This window comes from Lithobates pipiens, unplaced genomic scaffold (genome assembly GCF_037356315.1).
Source record: "Lithobates pipiens isolate NorthernLeopardFrog02 unplaced genomic scaffold, aLitPip1_a1.2 Scaffold_16, whole genome shotgun sequence".
NCBI classification, from domain to species: Eukaryota; Metazoa; Chordata; class Amphibia; order Anura; family Ranidae; genus Lithobates; species Lithobates pipiens.
The window spans coordinates 450,765,569-450,777,582 of record NW_027507748.1 but is presented as its reverse complement, the minus strand read 5'-3'; the positions used below and the strand labels follow the sequence as shown (position 1 = coordinate 450,777,582).

The 12,014-nt window shown below is 40.7% G+C and overlaps 1 protein-coding gene across 8 annotated transcripts in view; it reads left to right on the top strand.

Moving 5' to 3' along the window:
- The window catches only part of HERC2 (HECT and RLD domain containing E3 ubiquitin protein ligase 2), a 232,709-nt gene that overhangs the window by 202,469 nt on the left and 18,226 nt on the right, over window positions 1–12,014 (top strand). For all 8 annotated transcript variants that reach the window (XM_077482785.1, XM_077482784.1, XM_077482781.1 and 5 more), the window contains 2 exons: window positions 8,550–8,737; window positions 9,730–9,927. In XM_077482785.1, coding sequence (XP_077338911.1) covers window positions 8,550–8,737; window positions 9,730–9,927 — 386 coding nt within the window. The remainder of the gene's footprint in view (window positions 1–8,549; window positions 8,738–9,729; window positions 9,928–12,014) is intronic.

Sequence of the window (12,014 nt, the reverse complement as noted above, 5' to 3'; positions counted from 1 at the left end):
GGATAAGGAGCCAGAAGGGATGTCAGCAAGCCAGTCTTTAAACAGAACCGCAAGAGATGGTTTCTTGTGATGTGACCAAGGCGAAGGCAGAGGTGAAGTGAACTGGACAGCTTTAAGTAGGCATGTCAGAGGAGCATGATCAGGAACAGCTGGTAACTGTGGAGAGAGATGAGAGCTGGCAATTAGCCGACAGCTGAGCAGCCAGCCCAGAGGAGGAAGGGCTAAGCCAGCCCTGACAGTGAGGCTATTATTCCTTTGCATCTAGAACTAACCAACCTTCACTTTATACGCAGTACACCAATTAATTTCCTGTAGCTCTTGTTCTAACCACCTTACAGGTCAATATGTTGAGTCCCTATTTTAAAAAAAAAACACAAGTTTACTCAAAGTGCCCTTAAACTGGCCATACACTTCTGAATCATCCAAATCGGGGATCCTCAACCTACGGCCCTCCAGCTGTTGTGAAACTACACATCCCATGAGGCATTGTAAAACTCTGACATTCACAGACATGACTAGGAATGATGGGAATTGTAGTTCCTGAACAACTGGGGGGCCAGTGCCATAGTTTGAAGACCCATGATCCAAATTTTCACCAGTGTGTGGCAGTTCCTGTTCGACAGCAGTCTATTAATTGATTTTTGTCAAAGGGACATGTTGCAAAGTTGTTGTCGATCAGCATCTGCAGCCACTGATCAGTGTATTGCTACAGCAGTGGTAGCAGCTATTTATAATGCAAGGTCCTAACAGGGATGGGAGACTTTCATCCACCTCAACCCCACTGGCTGAGTGAGAAAAAAAAAACTTACCACGTATAGCCAGCATTATCCAATAGATTGAGAGATGTGTGCACAGATTTTACTTGTATAAATGAGCTATTTTTCCGAATCGTTTGATGTATCAGGCAAACAAAGTGAACTGAGGTCTTGAAGGTTTGCCATTTTTTTAAAATAATTTTGAGCTGAGTACTACAGAATATCACACCTGTGATTTGGTCTTCTGTTTGACAAGACTTCTGGCTAACAAGGTATAACTCCCGGGGTTTTTTTTCCCCGTAACTTCACATTTTTAAGTAATTTTGATTGTGTGACATTCTGTGCTGCTGATATAAAGGTGTCTGTTCTTTCCCTTGCCATTCCTTAAACTGATGAGGCCAAGGTACTTGGTTATTGGGTTATTTCTTTTAGTAATTTAGTCCATTTACAGCTTCAGTATTGTTTTAAAGGACCCTATGTTCTTAAAAATGTTTTTTGGTAAATTGCGCACTGTGGACGCAACTCTCCATAATTGTAATCACAATGCTTTTATCTCCATACATTCTTTTGCATCCGTAATATCATGCTGTATGTTCTTTAGCCAGTATGTACAGATATATTGTGAAATCTCAGCTTACCACATTGGCTGGCTGCTTAATGTATGTTGACCGTTTGGGCGGGGGGAATTCATCCATAAGCCAACCTCTTTTAATCCCCCATCTTAGTAGTAGTAGGGTGAACAGCGAGTTTTTGTTGGAATGAGATGTATCGAAAACCATGCTCTACCTCCAAAATTTTTATATGCCGCCAAAATTATGTCAATGTGCTGAATCAGCCTCACTAGCCTAATTTCTGCTATTAATTGCTAAATTAATCTGAACAACAGATTAGTAAGATTAGCCAACAATGGTATGGATGACCACTCTCCAGCACCAAGATTCACCTGGACTTCTGCTTGCTGTTGTGAATGGGCACAGACTCCTGGGATGTTAAGGCCACCTTTCTGCAAATTGCAGGGGTCTGGATGAGCCAGTGACCAATATACCAGTGATTCCGGCATCTTCTGGCTCCCTTGGTTGCCTAGGAGACTCTTCTTCTGGTCTTTGGCAAGATGGCTGCCACGACGCCGCTCCTCTTCCCATGGCCTGGCACCTACATGGCTGTGACTGCCCAGCACTTTCAGCCGATGATCTGTGAGGTGGGGATGGGGAGCCTTCTGCGTGCAGAATTGCCTCCTCTTTGCCGCCACCTCGCCTCTGCTGGAGATGAGGCTGAAGTGCTCCGGTTCTTCTTACAAGGGGTTTATTCCTCCTGCCGTATCAGGATGTTCCAGCTCATCTCCTCTCCAGCCAGTGATCCTTGTTCTGCCCCAGAAAGGGTAAAGGGGAAAGTGCCAGGGAGGCCGGTCCTGGGATGGAACATCCCAATAAGTACGCCCTGTTGTGTGACATTGGTGAAACCAGTCAGTTATCAGCACTGCTGGAGCTGAGTGATTCCCCTAACACCCAGGGGAATAACTCCCCCAGTGAGGGTGGGAGTAAAGCCATGGGAAAGGAAAGACAGATTCCGGTGGTAAGGGTTCTTAGAAGGACAGAGGGGGCAATCTGTCACAAAGACCTGAAGTACCAAACTGTATGTTGTCTACCGGGAGCTCAGGTTCGGCACATTACGGATCTGGTGGATAGATTACTGGGAGGGGCTGGGGAAGACCTGGCTGTCATGGTGCACATTGGCACCAATGACAAAGTCAGAGGAAGATGGAGTGTCCTAAACGATTTTAGGGACTTGGGAGCTAAATTTGAGGAAAAGGACCTCCAAGGTAGTATTCTCAGAAATACAACCAGTACCTCGAGCCACACCAGAAAGGCAGAGGGAGATTTGAGAAGTTATCAAGTGGCTGAGGAGCTGGTGTAGAAAGGAGGGGTTTAGGTTTCCGGAGAACTGGGCCGACTTCTCAGCTGTTTACTAGCTTTGTAGAAGGGATGGACTGCACCTAATTTAGGAAGGGCTTTTAAACTAGGCAACGGGGGGGGATGTAGAGATAGCCAGCGCGGAGCATATTCCAGAGGGTAGTATAGGGGGCATTAGTGGTAGGTTGATTAAAGCACCTAAACCTGAGGTAAGTATAGTAACAAGTCCTATTTGCAACCCCAGAGCACCCAATAAGGAGATTGTATGCAACCAGTCTTAACTAAGTGGCATGTTCACGAATGCCAGGAGTCTGTCGGATGATTTAGATTTTGTAGGAATTACAGAGACTGTTTGACAGCTCTCATGATTGGCTGGCAACCATTAAAGGGTATTTTCTATATAGCAGGGCTAGAGAGGGTAAAAAAGGGGAAGGGGTATGCCTCAAAAATGATGTACAAGTGAATGTGAGAGATGACATCACTAAGGGAGCAAGGGAGGACGTGGAATCCTTATGGGTAGAGCTACAAACGGAGGAAACTAAGGGGAAAGTAATACTGGGCGTATGCTATAGGCCCACTAACCAGAGGGAGGAGGTGAAGGCGGACCGCCTATCACAATTTGGATTAGCAAGAATGGCACGTGTCATTATAATGGGGGATTTTAATTATCCAGACAGACTGGGTGAAAGGAACCGCACATTCATCTAAGGCTCACCAGTTCTTAAATGTCTTGCAGGACAATTTCATGGGTCAAATGGTAAATGCACCAACTAGAAACAAAGCATTACTCCACCTACTGATTACCAACAATACAGACCTGCTCATGGATGTGGAAATACAGGGTAATTTAGGAAACAGCGGTCACAGGTCAATTAGTTTTAGTATAAATCACACAAATAGGAAATATAAGGGGAATACAAAGGCACTGAATTTCAAAACGGCCAACTTCCCTAAACTATGATTCTTGCTAGAGGATAATAATTGGGATAAAATGTTAGGAACAAAGAACACGGAGGAAAAATGGGTATGCTTTAAGGGCATATTAAATAAGTGCATTAGCCAGTGCATCCCAATTGGAAATAAATTTAAAAGCGCTAATAAAAGTCCTGGGGGGCTTAATTCCAACGTAAAAATCCATATAAAAGCAAAGGAGAAGGCCTTCAAAAAATACAAAGGCTGATCATCAGCATTCCAACATTACAAAGAATGCAGCAAGAAATGTAAGGATATAATCAGGGCGGCTAAGATAAAACACGAAAGGCACATAGTAGAGGAGAGTAAAAAAAAATCCCTAGAAATTCTTTAAGTATATAAATAGTAGGAAAGAGAGGTCAGATCATATTGGTCCCATAAAGAATGCTTAAGGGAATCTGGTTACTAAGGATGGAGAGATGGCAAAGGTTTTAAATTTATTCTTCTCAATCTTCACGAGGGAATCTGGGGGCTTCAGTAACCAAAACTTCAATGTTTATCCTCATGGCATGTCACAGGAAGCACCCTCGTGGCTAACGGAGGACAGAATTAGAAATAGACTTGAAAAACGCAACATTAGCCACTTAAGCCCCGGACCATTTTGCAGCTAAAGGACCAGGCCCCTTTTTGCGATTCGGCACTGCGTTGCTTTAACTGACAATTTCACAGTCACGCGACGTGGCTCCCAAACAAAATTGGCATCCTTTTTTCCAACACAAATAGCTTTCTTTTGGTGGTATTCGATCAACTCTGCGTTTTTTTATTTTTTGCACTATAAACAAAAATAGAGCGACAATTTTGAAAAAATGCAATATTTTTTACTTTTTGCTATAATATCCATCAAAAATGTATAAAAAAATTTTTTTTTCCTCGGTTTAAGATAAGTATTCTTGTACATATTTTTGGTAAAAAAAAATCGCAATAAGTGTTTATTGATTGGTTTGCGCAAAAGTTATAGCATCTACAAAATAGGGGCTATTTTTATGGCATTTTTATTAATATTTTTTTTTTATTGTGACTACGACATTATGGTGGACACGTCGGACAATTTTGACACATTTTTGGGACCATTGGCATTAAAGTGGTTGTAAACCCTTACAAACCACTTTGACCTACAGGTAAGCCCAGATTAAGGCTTACCTGTAAGTCCAAGAAATCTCCTAAACCTATACGGTTTAGGAGATATTTACCCGAAGACAGCCACCGCATGTGCCGTAGACAGCAGCACACAGGCGCACTGGGCAGGCTGCAGATCTCAGCGATATGCCGCGAGTGTCGTCTCCCGTGCGCATGCGCGGGAGTGACGTCATCGCCGCTCCTGCGACTCACAGCGCCGGAGCAGCGAGACCCTGAAGTCACTCCGGGATCCATGGCAGCGGCAGACAGGAAGCCTTTGCCTTGCAGGTGGTCCACCCACCCCATGGGTTTACAACCACTTTAATACAGTGATCATTGCAATTAAAAATGCATTGATTACTGTAAAAATGTCACTGGCAGTGAAGGGGTTAACAGGGGGCAGTGTAGGGGTTAAGTGTGACCTAACGTGTTTTTCTTCACTGTAGGGGGCGTGGCTTGGCGTGTGACTTCACTGATTCTTTCCCTATGACAAGGAACAGATGATCAGTGACAAGCTCACTAGGAAGCATGGGGAGAGGTTTGTTTACACTTGCCTCTCCCCCTGTTTTTCAGCTCTGTGACCCGATCACGGGACACCAGCGGCGATTGGGTCCCACGGCCATGATCACGGAGCTCAGGACCAAGTCGCAAGTGCGCCGTTGGCGGCATGTGCATGACCCACAGCTGGGCTCTTAAAGGGCAACGTACCTGTACGTGCTTGTGCACAGCTGTGCCATTCTGCCGATGTTTATTGGCGTGAGGCAGTCCTTAAGCGGTTTATTACCGGGACCAGACGGCTTGCATCAGAGGGTCCTTAAGGAACTCAGTCAAGTAATTGCCAGAACATTGTTCCCAATTTTTACGAACAGTCTACTGGCTGGAATGGTATCAGCTGATTGGAGAAAAGCCAATGTAGCACCAATATTTAAAAAAAGGCCACGGTACGTCCCTTGGAATTAGAGACCAGTTAGCTTAACATCAATTGTATGCAAGCTCTTGAAAGGGATAAGGGTCTATATATATATATATATATATATATATATATATATATATATATATATATATATATATATATATATATATATATATATATATATATATATATAAAGAATTTAGTAATGACAACGATATCATTAGCCGTAATCAGCATGGATTCATGAATAATCGTTCATGAATTATGGAAAGGGATATAAAAAGATATCTAAGGTATTGAGAATGCCAATCAGCAGTGCTCAAATACTAATCTTGAAGTGGAAAATGAACGGTTCTGTTGAAACCAAATCACGGTCGGGTAGGCCAACTGAAATTTCAGCCACAACTTCCATTAAAATTGTTTGGGATGTAAAGAAAAACCCACAATAATATCTTCATGTGAAATACAGGACTCTCTGAAAACATGTGGTGTGGCTGTTTCAAGGTGCACAACAAGGAGGCACTTGAAGAAAGATTGCCTGCATGGTCGAGTCGCCAGAAGAAAGTAATTACTAAACAAATGCCACAAAGTATCCCACTTACAATACACCAAGCAGCTCCAACCTTCTGGCACAAAGTCATTTGGAGTGATGAGACCAAAATTTAGCTTTTTGGCCACAACCATAAATGCTTCATTTGGAGAGGCGTGAACAAGGTCTATGATGAAAGGTACGGAGGTGGATCACTGATGTGTTGGATGTTTGAGCTACAAAGGAACAGGAAATTTGGTCAAAATTGATAGATGAATGCAGTATGTTATCAAACAATACTGCAGGAACATTTGCATTCATCAGCCAGGAAGCTGCGCATGGGACATACTTGGACATTCCAACATGACAATGATCCAAACTACAAGGCCAAGTCGACCTGTCATTGGCTACAGCAGAATAAAGTGAAGGTTCTGGAGTGGCCATCTGTCTCTTGACCTCAATATCATCAAGCCACTCTTGTTTGATCTCAAACGTGCAGTTAATGCAAGACAGCCCAAGAATTTACAGGAACTAGAGGCTATTTTCCAAGAGGAATGGGCAGCTTTACAATCTAAGAAGATAAAGGGGCGCATCCAAAAATACCACAAAAGACTTCAAGCTGTCATTGATGTTAAAGGGGGCAATACACGGTATTAAGAACTGGGGTATGTAAACCTTGGATCAGGGTCATTTGGGTAGTTTCTGTTGTTATGATTTAAAATCAAATCATTCAATAATCATTCATGTTCTCTGAAAAATGGCCAAGAAACCATATATTCTGCCAGGGTATGTAAACTTACGAGCACAAGTGTGTGTGTGTGTGTTCTATATCTAATATCTCTATCTCTTTGCATATACCTTCACCTTGCTAATTGGTGTAGGTGCATGCAAAGCTACACATATCTTTTAAATCAAGGTATATGCACACAGATTTTCCATGTATAAATGTGCACTATTTTTTTTCCGACTCATTTATGATGTATCATGCTAACAAAGTAAATTGAGTCAGGTTTGCCAGTTTTATAAATAACTTTGAGTTAGCATTACAGGATATCACACCTGTGACTTTGCCTTCTATTGGGAACAAAATATGTTTGACAGACTGCTGGCTAACAAGGTATAAATCATTTTTTTTTTTCCCCTCTAAATTGGAATTTTGAAGTAATTTTGGTTGTGTGACATTCTGTGCTGCTGGTATATGAGGTCTGTTTGTTCCCTTCTCATCAATTTAAGGAATTGCGACAAGGTACATAAAACCATATGTTATTGGTTTAGTAATTTACCAGGTCCATTTGCAGCTTTAGTATTGTTTTAAAGGTCCATCTGTTCTAAGCAGATGTTCCTCAAATGTGTTTTTAGTAAAATGCGGACTATGGGTGTAACTCCATTATTGCAATCACAATGCTTTTATCGCAATAGACCCTGTGAGATATATAATGTGTGTTCCTTATCCACCTTTATGTACAGATATACAATATTGCTTTTTAGATCAGCGATTGCATGGGGGAAAAAAAAAACCCCGGTGAGAACAGCATACTAAATACAGTATCTTATGTAACCTTTTTGGGGGTGAGGGGAGTCCATTTGCCACCATGTTGCACTTTAAGGACTTGTTCACACTGGGTGCGTTATGGAAACGCGCACAAATCATGAATTTTTCTGGACCACATAAGAAGGCACTGCATTTTGCAGATGTGTGCAAGTACCATTAATTTTTAATTACACAACCATGCACCTAGCCAAATGTAAGCCTGTTCGCTCCCACAGGAAAACATGCTACTGCATAATTTTTAAATTGCACCTGCACTTTTTATGTGTGTTTGTGTGTTTTTTTTTTTTTTTTTTTTCATGCCAAGTCAGTCCTTTAAAATGATTGGACTGCCCTAAAACATGATGCGTGGAAACGCACAAAAAGTATGCATGCTGAGAGACACCTCCAGTGTGTCAACAAGCCCTAAATATGGATGTAAAATAATCTTAAATGGAGTTGACCTTTAAAGAATGTTGCCACTATTTGTCATCACCTCTCCAGTATTCCCAGCTACAGTGTTTTCCTCAGCAGCTACGAAATGTTAAGCATCAGATCGATTCTGACCGGGCTGATTTTGAATTTAGACGGTTTAAAGCGATTTTCAAGAGACAACTTGCTGGACTAACAAATTCATCATGAAGACATTTTGTTGTTCTGTTTGGGCCTGGTACTCAGTGATGGCACCTTTTCACTTTTACTATTTTTTTTATTTTTTTTTACATTAAATAAGTTATAAGGAATTGTATTGAAAGAGGCATATTGAGGAGTAATGTTTATTGCCACAATTAATATGTGTAATACAACTATAGTTTCTGTTGTATAGGTGAAGTATACACATGGGGAGATAATGATGAAGGACAGCTTGGTGATGGAACAACAAATGCAATTCAGCGACCTCGCCTTGTGGCTGCCCTTCAGGGCAAAAAAATAAACAGAGTAGCTTGTGGGTCTGCTCACACGCTGGCTTGGTCCACAAGTAAACCTGCTAATGCTGGCAAGCTTCCCACACAGGTAATTACAGTTTGCATATAACGGTATATAAAGCATTGGTGTTTTGTGCAAATAGATCATAATGTTTTCTTTATGGCTTTCTTTTGCATTTATTTTAGGATGGCTTTTTCTTCAAAATTTTTTTTTTTTGCTATTGGACCTTCCCTTATAAAATTTAGCCTGTGATTATCAAATATATGATTTCAAAACTGTTTTAAATATGCAAAAATGTCATTTTTACAAAGGACTCACCAGGGTTGTAATGTAGATCTGTTTCTTGTAATATGTCTTCCTAGACCAGTGATGGTGAACCTTGGCACCCCTGATGTTTTGGAACTACATTTCCCATGATGCTCCACTACACTGCAGAGTGCATGAGCATCATGGGAAATGTAGTTCCAAAACATCTGGGGTGCCAAGGTTCACCATCACTGTCCTAGACCATTAACACTTAATTTATATCAACCTGGCAATTGGTAGAACCCAAAAAGTGAATAATCAGCATGGGTGCTGTGCGGTTCTAAATTGTCTACACATGTTCTCCCATTTAGAAATTCATTGTCCATATTAACCATGCAGTAGACCTAGATCCTACATCCAAAAATTGTAGCTGGAATTTAAAGATCAGGCTTGGCAGTAGGAATGTCTGCATTGGCTGTTGTCACACAATTAGCACAGAATCCTGTGTAAATTTGCTCTCCTGTAGTAGCTGTAGTAGTGGCATGTTTTTATCAAAGAAGGCAAGTAGATTTGGGATGTGTTCAGACATTTCTAGATCGGTGCAATATGGGAGTCAAAGCTAATTGTAGTCTTAGAATTAACGCAGTAGTATAAGGTAAAACATTTTAATGGTAAGAAGCGAATAGTGCTGCTTGAAAAGTTATTTTTTTGTTTTGTTTTGTTTTTTCATCTTGACTTGAGTTTCTATTAAAAAAAACTGGTAAGGTCCTTAATTACACAGCTGACAGTTTTGTGTCTGTAACTATGTGTTAAAGCTTTATCCTTTTTTAAAGGTTCCTATGGAGTATAACCATCTTCAAGAGATTGCAATTATTGGACTGAGAAATAGATTGCTGTTACTCCATCACATCTCTGAACTGTTTTGTCCATGCATCCCTATGTTTGATTTGGAGGGGCGACTGGAAGAGACAGGGCATGGTCCTTCTGTTGGGTTTGACACTCTCCGTGGAATTCTTATATCGCAAGGAAAGGTACAAATATGCCATAATCTATTTAACTCTACAATTGATATGGGACCATTACTATTTACCAGGGACATACATGATATACCAAATGAAGGAAGGGTAAACTTGGAGGAAGCACTAGGGGTTGAGGAGCGGGGGGAGAAGATCAGTTCGAAATTTTGGATATTTGATTGGCAAACTGTTTAAAAGGGTAATGAATATTTAGTAAGCTGACCCTACCTCTTTTTGGGGTACCAGATGACCTCTGAAACCTAGAAAGCTTTATTATACAAAAATATTTAAATTCAACCAATGCTTTTATTGAGTATGAAGTTAATGCATACAATAACATATTTAGAAATTATTAAAATATTTCCGTTTTTTTTTTTGTTTTTTTTTTGTTTTTTTACATGTACCCATCTTCAAATCATTTAAAAAAAACAGTGTTCCCTTTACTATGTGTACAATATAACTAAAGCCTGTCATACATGGTTTGAATGCTGAACTGGCCGAGATTCGAACCGGTAATGCTGCGTACACACAAACTGACTTTTTGACAGCAAAGGTCCAACGGAACAAGTCTGTCGGACAATTCGATCTGGTGTGGGCTCCATCGGACCTTTGCTTGCCAAAAATCCGTCAGACTTTAGAAATAGAACATGTTTTAAATTTTCCCACTGGAACTCCGCCGGACCGAGAAATACATTCGTGTGTATGCTAATCCAACTGACAAAAACTGATGCTAGGGCTATTGGCTACTGGCTATGAACTTCCTTATTCTAGTTCAGTCGTACGTCGTCATGTTCGAATTCATCAGACTTTGGTGTGATTTGTGTATGTCCAAGTCCATTCATTCATAAAGTCCGCCAGAACTCCGCCGAAAGTCCATCGGGAAGACTGTCAGACCTAGTCCGTCAAAGTCCGGTCGTGTGTACACGGCATAATGGAATGGCTGGTTGTACCAAGCTGATCGATCAACTTTGGTACAACCAGCCTGCCAGATTTGCTGATGATTAAAGAAATGTGCACCGTGTATGGCAGGCCTAAGAGTTCATACTTTAATGGCAAGTATGCCAAAATAGATAGCACTGTTAAACACATTATACATATATACAGTGTTGATACAAAGCTTACACAAAATACTTAAAGTGGTTGTAAACCCTTACAACACACTTCGACCTATAGGTAAGCCTAGATTAACCACCTCAGTACAGTGCAGTTACACCCCCTTCCTGACCAGACCAATTTTCAGCTTTCAGCGCTCACAGTTTGAATGACAATTACTCAGTCATCCTACACTGTATCCATATGAAACTTGCGTCCTTTTTTCCACACAAATAGAGCTTTCTTTTAGTGGTATTTAATCACTAGTGGGTTTTTTATTTTTTGTGCTATAAATAAAATAAAACGTAAATTTTGTGAAAAAAATGCCTTTTTCTTCGTTTGTCATTAATTTTTGCTAATTAGTAATTTTTCTTCATAAATTTTGGCCAAAATTTATACTGCTACATATCTTTGGTAAAAATAACCCACATTAGTATATATTATTTGGTCTTTGTGAAAGTTATAGAGTCTACAAACTATGGTGCCAATCACTGAAAATTGATCACTTCTGATCAGGCCTTCAGTACATCAGGTGTACCTCATTTCTTGAGACACTAACAAGTCAGGAAAGTACAAATACCCCCCAAATGACCCCTTTTTACAAAGTAGACATCCCAAGGTATTAAGTAAGTAGCATGGTGAGTTTTTTTAAGTTGTCATTTTTTCCCACAAGTCTTTGCAAAATTGTCATATTATCAGGTTATTTCTCACACACAGCATATGCATACAACAAATTACACCCCAAAATACATTCTGCTACTCTTCCCGAGTACGGCGATACCACATGTGTAGGACTTTTACACAGCCTGGCCACATACAGAACACTAACATTGATGTAGTACCTTCAGACGTTCTATGAGCGAAAATTACGCATCTCATTTCTCAACCACCTATTACACTTTTGAAGGCCCTGGAGTACCAGGACAATGGAATTTCCCATAAAATTACCCCATTTTGGAAAGCAAACACCCCAACTTATAATCTGTGAGGCATAATGAGTCTTTTGAACG